General features: G+C 35.4%; 1 protein-coding gene across 1 annotated transcript; it reads left to right on the top strand.

Annotated features, from left to right (window-relative positions):
- Nucleotides 1-350: 350 nt before the first annotated feature.
- On the top strand, nt 351-9321 carry LOC140211557 (uncharacterized). The gene is made up of 4 exons (XM_072281387.1): nt 351-394; nt 4848-4926; nt 7043-7163; nt 8281-9321. Coding segments are annotated over exons 3-4 (750 nt in total). The 5' UTR covers nt 351-394; nt 4848-4926; nt 7043-7161; the 3' UTR covers nt 9029-9321.
- The last annotated feature ends 771 nt before the right edge of the window (nt 9322-10092 follow it).

Genomic DNA, 10092 nt, shown 5'->3' with positions numbered 1-10092 from the left:
TATTTCTTAAACTTCAGTTTATTAATGGTTTATTTAGTGACAGCAACGGAACTTTGTGGTGCTGTCCATTTTAAGTGCAGGGAATTATTAGGTCCTGTGATGCAATGTGGAAAAGCAGTGGTGAATGTGATTCAATTCTTAAAAGGTAAGTTGGATAAAGAAAAACAAAAGAACATTTGTAAAAGGGGAGGGGAATCTCCTTGCTACCTTACAATCTCTCTATTTCCTAGGAAGTGTGTGAAGATTCAGCATGATATCTAAAGTTTTGATGAACTTCTGTAGATGTGTGGTGGAGAGTATATTGACTGATTGCATCATGGCATAGTGTGGAAACAACAACGTCCTTGAATGGAAAAACCTCCAAAAAGTGACAGCACAGACCAGTCCATCACGGGTAAAACCCTCCTCACCATTGAGCATATCTTAATGGAGCACTGTCACAGGAACACAGCATCCATTATAGGACCCCCATCCCTCAGACCATACTTTCTCCTCACTGCAGCCATCCTGAAAAAGATACAGGAGCCTCAAGACCTACAGCACCAGGTTCAGAAACAGTTATTTCCCCTCAATCATCAGGCTCTTGAACCAGTGGGGATAACTTCGCTCAAGTTCACTTGCCCCATCATAGAACTGTTCCCACAACCTTTGGACTCACTTTCAAGGACTCCTCATCTCATGTTCTCAATATTTATTGCTTGTTTATTTATTATTATTATTTTTCTTTTTTTGTTTTTTATTTGCACAGTTTGGTGTCTTTTGCACGTTGGTTCTTTGTCCATCTTGTTGGGTCTGGTCCTTCATCGATTATATTATGTTTATTGGATTTACTGTGTATGCCCACAAGAAAGTGAATCTCACAGTTGTATATAGTGACATATATATACCTTGATTATAAAACTACTTTGAAACCAGCCTAACCTGTAGAGATGAGATAACCGGTCCTTTCTGTTGTAAAGTTCCATTATTTTATTCCTTGATATAATTTTGAATGCTATAATTCATCCATTTTATTAATTTGTCTGCTTCATCTGACGTGAAGCTTCACATTGAAAACTGTCTTTTACAGGAAATCTATAATTAAACTATATATAGAAATCTTACACTTGTTCAATATTCAATATATAAATTGCATTCTATGTTAATGTTTCTTCTTTTGTAGCTGGCCCACCTTATACATTATATTTTGTTGTAAAGTTCTATGCAGAAGATCCTTGTAAACTTAAAGAAGAAATAAAAAGGTAACAGAATGTAAATATTAACTTTGCTATCCAAGTCATATGTTATTAAACATTGCTACTTTTTGATCAGTCCTAGTAGGCCAACTTGATCAAGTTTAAACGCAAACAACAGGAATTCTGCAGATGCTGGAAATTCAAGCAACACACATCAAAGTTGCTGGTGAACGCAGCAGGCCAAGCAGCATCTGTAGGAAGAGGTGCAGTCGACGTTTCAGGCCCAGACCCTTCGTCAGGACCCTTCGAAGGGTCTCGGCCTGAAACGTCGACTGCACCTCTTCCTACAGATGCTGCTTGGCCTGCTGCATTCACCAGCAACTTTGATGTGTGTTGCTTGATCAAGTTTATATTATTTTCCTTTTGCAAATATCTTCAAATAAATGGAGTGAATAATAATAATGGGTAAAATATATATGTTTTCTTGTGCATCTCCAAACCTCAAACATTTATCATCAGGAAAGATAAGAGCAGGAAGTACATGGGAATAGTAACATCTGAAGATACTCCTTCGATTAGGGCACCATCTTAAAGATCTACCCAGACTGTGTAAAGGGAGAAATGATAATTTATCACTTTGCAACATTAAAATAGATAGATTATTTTAATCATAATGACTGTTCATGAATTTGCCATTTAAACGAAAGTCTTACATTTATGGCGAGGGTAGGTGAGGAAGGGAGATTGAGTAAAAATATTTGTTTGTGCTAAACAAAATTGACCAAGCAATTAAGACAATTCAATATTGTTGTAAAAACATTGTATGAAACATTGGGATTATTAGTCCCTATTTTTGGGGTGCTACAGGTGCCCTTAAAACTCCATAATGTTATTGAATGCCTCTGTCCACACTTTGGAAATAAGGGTGAGAACCTTAGCCTGTGAAGAATGTATGTCTGGCATATGAATGTAAGGCAGCCAGATCAAGATATCCATTAGTGTGCAATGCTGATTTGACAATAGCAGTGCCAGTTGAAAACTCTGCACTAACTGTTTGTCTTAAATTTGCATGCTGAAGGTACATAGCTATGGGAAAAACCTGTCCATTAGCACTTTTACAGTGATTGTCAAATTCAAGTTTTCTGGTTGACTCTTCAGACTATTGCTCCAATTGTGTATGATGCTTTCTAAATTTACTTCAAGTTATTAAATCTAATTGGGGAATTGTGGTAGGCACAGAGACTTTTTGCCTCTTTGATCTTCTCTTTCTTGCAATAATATCTTCCATCAAATTAAAGTTAATCTAAATCACCTTTTGCCTATTCATTGGTAAGTTCCATAAAGTAGTTAACTTTCTCGTTGGCATTACATGGGCATGGATTTAGTCTCTTTTTGTGCACTTAGTGGTATGATTCTTTTAAACATCTTATCTGCTTCCAGAATATCATTGAATATTTCCTTATTTATACTGAATGTAGGAGTATATTTTGCTGTTTCCATGATTTTACTGTTGATAGATCAGTGTGTTTATACACTTTCTTTGCCTATACTCTTTTCAGGCTAGAATCAGCATGACCCTAATTTAGTTTATTCGTCATCCTTTTGGAGTCAACCAGGTTTTCCATTTTCAATTCCTAACTCAGCTTATCAATTTGAGCTGACTAAACTTGATCTGAGCTGATCATCCAGCCAATAAATAGTGTGATTAGTTACAGGTTGAACGCGGAAATCATTCAGATAAGCATGTACACCTGCTTCCTGCATACAATAAATAAGCACAAGTTACTGTACTTCATTTTTGCAGTCACTTCACTTTTTTGAGTTGAGAGGACCTATCCAATTATATGGAATTTCTGCTTCTTCACTTGACTACTCCAGGGTGGAGGTTGTGAGAATTGTCCTTTTATCACTGGATTGGCACCAGTGTAATTTGATTTTTTTTGGGGGTCTGTGGTGGACTGAGTATTTAATATTTCTTTCCTATTTTTTATTCAGTTGTTGGGCAGCTCTTGATTGGAGCCAGTGCAGAGTCTTACATAATAAAATAAACTAATCCCATCTGGGACGAGTGGAGATCAGACTGCAATAGATGCCTGCTAGTGAAATACTGTCATAGAAATTTTACAGCACAACTGGAAACCATTCACCCCGTCAAATCCATGTCAGCTCTTTGAGAAGCTTTCAGTTCTATCCCATTCCCTTTTCCCACCCCATGGTACTCGAGTTATTCTGCCTCAAGAGCCTTACATGCAGGGAGTTCCAGATCATGATCACTCTGTGTAAACAAAAAAAACTCCTTGCAGACATCTGGATCTTTTGCCCATCAACTTGAATCTGTGTCCTCAGATGTTGAAACATCGAATGGGAACAGCCTGTTTATAATTAGCCTATGTACACCCATCATGATTATTTTCAATCCATACCTCAGTCTTCTGAGCCTCCAACTTATCCAATCAATATAACCTGCAGTCAAAATCACCAAATAGGAACCGTTCTCATAAATATCATATATCATTCCTACCCTATATTGGACAACATGTCTGCCTGATATGTGGCAACTGGAGCTAGATGTTCTAAGCTCAAATTTCAAAGTAAATTTATTATCAAAGTACGTATATGTCACTATATACTTCCTCAAGATTAATATTTTTGCAGGCATTCATAGTAGAATAAAGAAATACAATGGAATCACTGAAAAAGTACGCACAAAGACTGACAAACATCCAATGTGCAAAAGAAGACAAACTGCAAATACCAAAAGAGCCAAGTAATTAAAAAAATAATACTGAGAGCATGAGTTGTAGAGTCATTGAAAGTGAGCAGGGTTGTAATATTCCATAGTCTGGCCCAATCAGTGTTTTATGCATATTCATGAATCATATGATATATGATTTATGCATATTCAGCATAATCTCACTGATTTTTGTACTCTTTTGTCTCTGTGAAGATAAACCAAGCTATCAACATGTTCTGCTAAAAAAATGATGCACATAATTTGCTCAGATTATGTTACTGTCCACATTTTAGAACTCTGGAATTTAGACGATATCTCTCCATTTATTCTTTCTGTGAAATATATGGCTTTACATTTCATCTAGTATGTTTGCCTATTTAAATAGCCTATCCTTTGCATTTGTAATTATCCTCCTTACTATTTACTGAACATTCTAGTTCGGTGTCACCTGTAGGTTTCGAAATTCCCTTGTACCCATGTCTAAGGCATTCATAAATAACTTTCCTTGCACTATTCCCTTGTGAGTAGCACTGTTTGCCATGTTCACTCACAGGGAACTTGTGGTTTCTATTTTTGAGGTTTGTTTAATTCATATTGTCACTGGCCATTCCATTCCATGAGCTTCAGTTTACTTTTTGTGTTGGATTATGTTAAAAATCTTCTGAAAATTCATGCAAATTGTAAGTGCTGGGACTCCAATAAACACCATTTTGAAACAAAAAGTGCTTCACAAAGATCACCATGGATGCATTCATGAAATCAGAAAAATGTATAAAAAATGCATGTTTCTCTGAATTTCATTTGTAAAATTTTGACGCAGCTTTGGTTAGATTTTAACCTGATCTTTTTAAAACAGAAGATACATTGAATGGATACAGTGTTATATTTATCTAAATGCTGATATCTTTTCTTATTTTACATCCCAGTTTTTTCTACAGGTCAAACAGGATGTCCTTCAAGGTAGATTGCCTTGCCCTTTAAACATTGCTGCACAATTGGGTGCATATGCTCTCCAGTGTAAGTGAATTTGTTCTTTCCAACAGCATGATAATTGTATGATATATGATGCGTTAAGTAAGTGTACTGTTGTTGTAACAGTTTAAAAATAGTTTTTAAAAGAAAATTTGGTAGATGAATAGAAATGGTTAGAAACATTTCACTTCAGTGTTTTGATGCACTCCTGATTTTCAGACACAACATTTTTTCTGTACTGAGAACACATTCTGTGCCTTTTGTCCTTTTGTCCCCACTCTTTCAAAAAAATTACCTACCTCCACCCTAGCTATTTCTAATAATCTTTCCTCCTCACCTCCCTGGGATAGATAATTCACCATAAGGAAGATTCTTCAAGCTATTTAGAATAATAAATATGCACTTAAACAATTTAGATTAAAATCAAATGAATTGGCTCATTTTTATACGAGTCTTTTACACTTGGCAAATATGTAAACTTCAGTTTCTTTTTTATCTTTTCTATCCTTGTGTAACTATGTAGTAGACTGAGGTTTACGTGTCTCCATACTGTTGTTGCACATTGAGATGCTTCCTTGCTGAAAAGTGATGTGAATAAGTGTATGTTGTGATTGAACTTGGGAACCTAAGAAGTACAAACGTAGAAGCAAGAATTTGCCAAACTCAAGCATGCTACCTGGTTTATTATAATCACGGCTGAACTTAAGCCTCATACATTATGCTGGCTAGTCCTTTGATACCCTAAGTGTCTAAAAATATATTGTTCTCTTCTTTGAATATATCCAATGACTGAATTTCCATAGGCCTTTGTATATTCCAATGAGTCTCAACCCTCTGAGTAAAGACGTTTTTTCTTTACTCAGACTGAGAAATGGCTTATTGTTCCAGATTCTCCAGCTAGAGGAAACCACATCTTGGCAGCTATCCTATCATCTCCATTAAGATCATATATATCCCAATGAGATCACCTCTCATTTTTTTTAAACTTCAGTGAGTTTAGGCCAATTTTACTTAATCTCTCTTCATAGGACAAAAACCCTTCATACCAGGAATCTCATGAATTGACACTGCACTGACTCCAAGGCAAGTACGTCGTTCCTTGGGTATGGAGGCCAATGCTATGCACAGTATTGCAGTGAATGTTATCAAAGTCTAGTAGAATCCAGCATATAATTTGCCTTCCTGATCGCTTACTGAATGTGCAGATTTAATTTTTGTGTTTCTTGACTCTGTATGTCAATATTTGCTTGTTTTTTTTCTTTTTGAGAATGTTTTTTCTATTTCCCACCCGGTTCTTTGTATCATTGGCAATCCTGGATGTGTTACTCTGCCTTGTTAGTCAAGTCATCGCAATAAATTATTAACTTTTTTTTTACTTGCACCCATGTTAGTGCTGCAGGTATTGATAAAGACTGCCATTCTCTCCCTAGTTTTCTCAGTGACTATAAGAACTTCTAGCAATTTTATATTTGCCCTGCAACTGACTGAACGAGTTCATGTCGTAAGAGTTGATGCTGCTTTATATATTTTGAGCTGGCTTCTTTATATATATCTGTCTGTAACTTTTCCACTGTTGATTCAAATGAAATGGGGGAAATTCTTACTGGAAGAAGCAAACCAAGTGCATACATTGGAGTACAAGATATGATATTTTTCACTGAATTGTGAAAACCAAGTTTTTTCTTTTTCATTTTATAAATGTGTTTTGAAGATGCATTTATAAAATTCTTGCATATTCCATAACGAAGGGATGATAAGTGGTGTAGAATTTCTGAGTGTCGGCCTGTTTGTATTCCAAACCCAATTCTAGCAACTTCAGATTAAAAATTTGACAGAAGTAAGAATGAACATTATCACTATAAGATGGAAGGAAATGTACAAGCATGAAATTTTCACCAAATAGCGACAGTGAGCATGATACATAAAGCAACACTTTCATTTCACCACAGACAAATTACATTTACCTGTATCCTTGATAAATAAGATCAGTATTTTAGCATGAGATAGTAAGTATTTTTACCTTAAAATTTGAAAGCGTAGGAGAAGGTTCATGGTTCAGAATTTATGTACTTGTGCTTATATTAAAAATAATGGAGTCAGGCGTGTTGATTAAATAAATCATAAATATGATGGTCAATTATGATATATTTTCTGTCTTCAGCTGAACTAGGAGACTATGATCCTTTTAAGCATACAGCCAACTACGTATCTGAATATTGCTTTGTTCCTGATCAGAAGGAGGATCTTGAAGAAGCAATAGAACAATTTCATAAACCTTTAATGTAAGGATTTTCATTTTTTCCTCAATAAGCAGTAAAGCTAAATAATTTTGTAACTTAAATTTGATATCCATAAAAAGAGCAAGAATAAAAATGTAATAGTTTGCAGTATTTTCTCACATTCTCAAATGGGATTGTTGTGTTAATGATGACGGGAAGAATTTAATTAATTAAAACTCCATGCTCAGACAGCTCAGCTGAATTCCTTACACAAAGGTGGACATATGGTTTTTGAGTGAAAAACAATCTGCTCTCCCGGGCACTTTACAACGATATCAACCCGATTTCATATTTTATGTTAATTTCATTAGGTATTTGGCAAATACAATGAAGTATGCAGATAACATGCTAGAATGCCTTGTGTCTGAATTCTTAGTTCATTCAAAGGTATGTTATCCCATGTAATATATTTCCACATATCAGTAACTGAAGAAAAATTTAGACTGGTTAAACACTTACACCATGCAAATGATCTGGTGGAGAAACGTCAACCTGAAACATCACCAATTCCTTTCCTCTTACAGATGCTGCTTGACCCACTGAATTTCTCCAGCAGACTGCTCATTGCTCTAGATTCCAGTATCTGCTTTCTCCCTTGTCTTCGTTTATACTGAGAATACCTGTGCCCTCAACCCAAATAAAAGCTTTAAAATATTCCAGGCTTGTCAATAACCCAGAAATTATAGCTTAATAAATATTTTTGCAGTGTGGTCACTGTTGTATTATAGAGAAAAATCACAAACAATTTGTGCAGAAAGGGATTCCTCAAGCAGCAATGAGATGCTGAACACATTAAAATTACTTTATATTTGATTAAGGAATGAATTTTGGCCAAGCATACTCCTTTGCCCTTGAGACATTTTATGTTAACCCGAATGGACAGTTTAATATTTTACTGAAAGAAAACATTTTTTGCAGCTGCTCTACAATTAAAGGATCACATGAGAGTTTGGGCTCAGAACCAGAAATAGTGCTACGAATGTATATATAAAAAATAATGCCCAGGGAGACCGTGGCTGTCTGCAAATGGAGTAGCAGCAATCTTGTGCTGCTCTTAGTTTTGTTTCTCTCCCCCTAGTTTAAACTTCAAATTTAAAATTTTTATTTGCTGATTTTTGAGGGGGAACAACACGTCTATGTTTACAAGGAGTGGGAAGAACTTGTCTGAACCTAGCGACAAAGGTAATGGGAAAGGAAAGATGCGAAAGGAAAGATCTGATGAAATGCCACCATGGGCTGAAGATATAATTTGGACACTGAATGCAATTAAAGATCAGAATGGATCAATTAAAGACCAACTGGAAAAGAATAGTAATGAAATGAAGTCATTTCTGGGAAAACATAAAGATTTGGAAACTCAAGTTATTAGACACAAAGAGGAATTGAAGATAACTAAGCAAAAATTGTTTGAAGCCACAACCCATTTCGAAAGATATGAAAATAAGACTATAGACCTGGAAACTAGGTCTCGCCAAAGGAATATACAAATTTTTGGGCTGCAAGAAGGAGGTGAAGATGGAGAGTTAACTGCTTACTTTGGTAAGCTTTTTCATACTTTATTTCCTACCATAGTATCACAGCCGCCTGCTATAGAAAGAGCACACAGAGCTTTTACTTCGAAATTTGAAGATACAAATAAGCCAAGATCTGTTTTGGTTTGTTTTCATCACTTTAAAATTAAAGATCAAATAATGCGACAGGCAAGAAAACACAGAGTTTTTAGATTTAAGGAATCCGAGCTCCGTTTTTATGAAGATTATCCGAAGGAGGTATTGGAACAAAGATCAAGATTTGATCTGGTAATGAAACAGGCATATGATAAATTGTTTCCTTCTTTGCGTTACCCGACAGGAAGTTTTTCCTCCTAATTCTCCTCCTTGTACATTTTTTGATCCAAAAGCCACACTGGACTTCGTTCAAACCATACCTGCCGCTGCTACCGAATGAACTATCTGAAAGGTTTTATTTGGTTATCTATATATTATTCGCATTTCGGAAAGAAGATTTATGAAGGTTACTTGGATATTCCATTGAGAGACTAATAAAAGAAGATGAGATTTGTTCATTATTGCATATTATTGGTTTTCTTTTGGAACGAAGATTTATGGATCAAGTATGACTGTTTAAATGGTTACTTGGACATTTGACTAAGAAAGGAAAATAAAGGGATTTGTTTCTTTAACCTAATATCTGGTTTGATGTGCTTTTTTGCTTCTTTATTATAGCATCTTATAACCGATTTAATGTTCAGGGATTTAATGTTAAACTTTAAAATGGCGCTGGTTTTTCTTTTTAAGAGATAACAACATTATTTTGGTTCATTCTTGTTTACTAGATGCTAGAATGTAAACACTTTTCTTGGTTGAGACTTTATTGTTTTTCTTACAAGGTCACTTTTTTTTACCAACTAGGGGGAGGGAAAGAAAATCCTTTTAAAAAATTTTTTCTGTACCGACAGAGCAGTCCCTGGCTTTGTATTCTATCATAGGTTGCTTGCCTTTCCTTTGGGCTTTTGGGGAGTGGGGTCGGGTTAGAGTTAGGAGTTTTTTCCCATTGGGTGTTTCCAGAGCATGTGCGTTTTCTATGTGGTTGTATTCTTCATCACCGGCATTTTTGATCATCCTGTATTGGTATGTGTTCTGTGCAGGTATTAAGTGGAATAACATTATAGAATGGTATTTAAACGGATTAATGTAATAAGTTGGAATGTACATGGTTGGAGTCATCCTATCAAAGGAAAAAAGACTTTTAAAATTATTAATCGATTCCAACCTGATATAATCTTTGCTCAAGAGACACATATCAGGGCAGGAGATCAAAATAGATTTTTTGGGTGGTGGAGAGGTTTGCAGTTCCACTCTACTTCTCAGAGTAAAACTAAAGGCATGTCCATCTTTATTAAATCCAATATATTTACTCAAGAGGATATTGA

The sequence above is a fragment of the Mobula birostris genome, chromosome 17 (assembly GCF_030028105.1).
Source record: "Mobula birostris isolate sMobBir1 chromosome 17, sMobBir1.hap1, whole genome shotgun sequence".
Taxonomy (NCBI): Eukaryota; Metazoa; Chordata; class Chondrichthyes; order Myliobatiformes; family Myliobatidae; genus Mobula; species Mobula birostris.
This window is presented reverse-complemented; position numbering and strand designations above follow the sequence as displayed.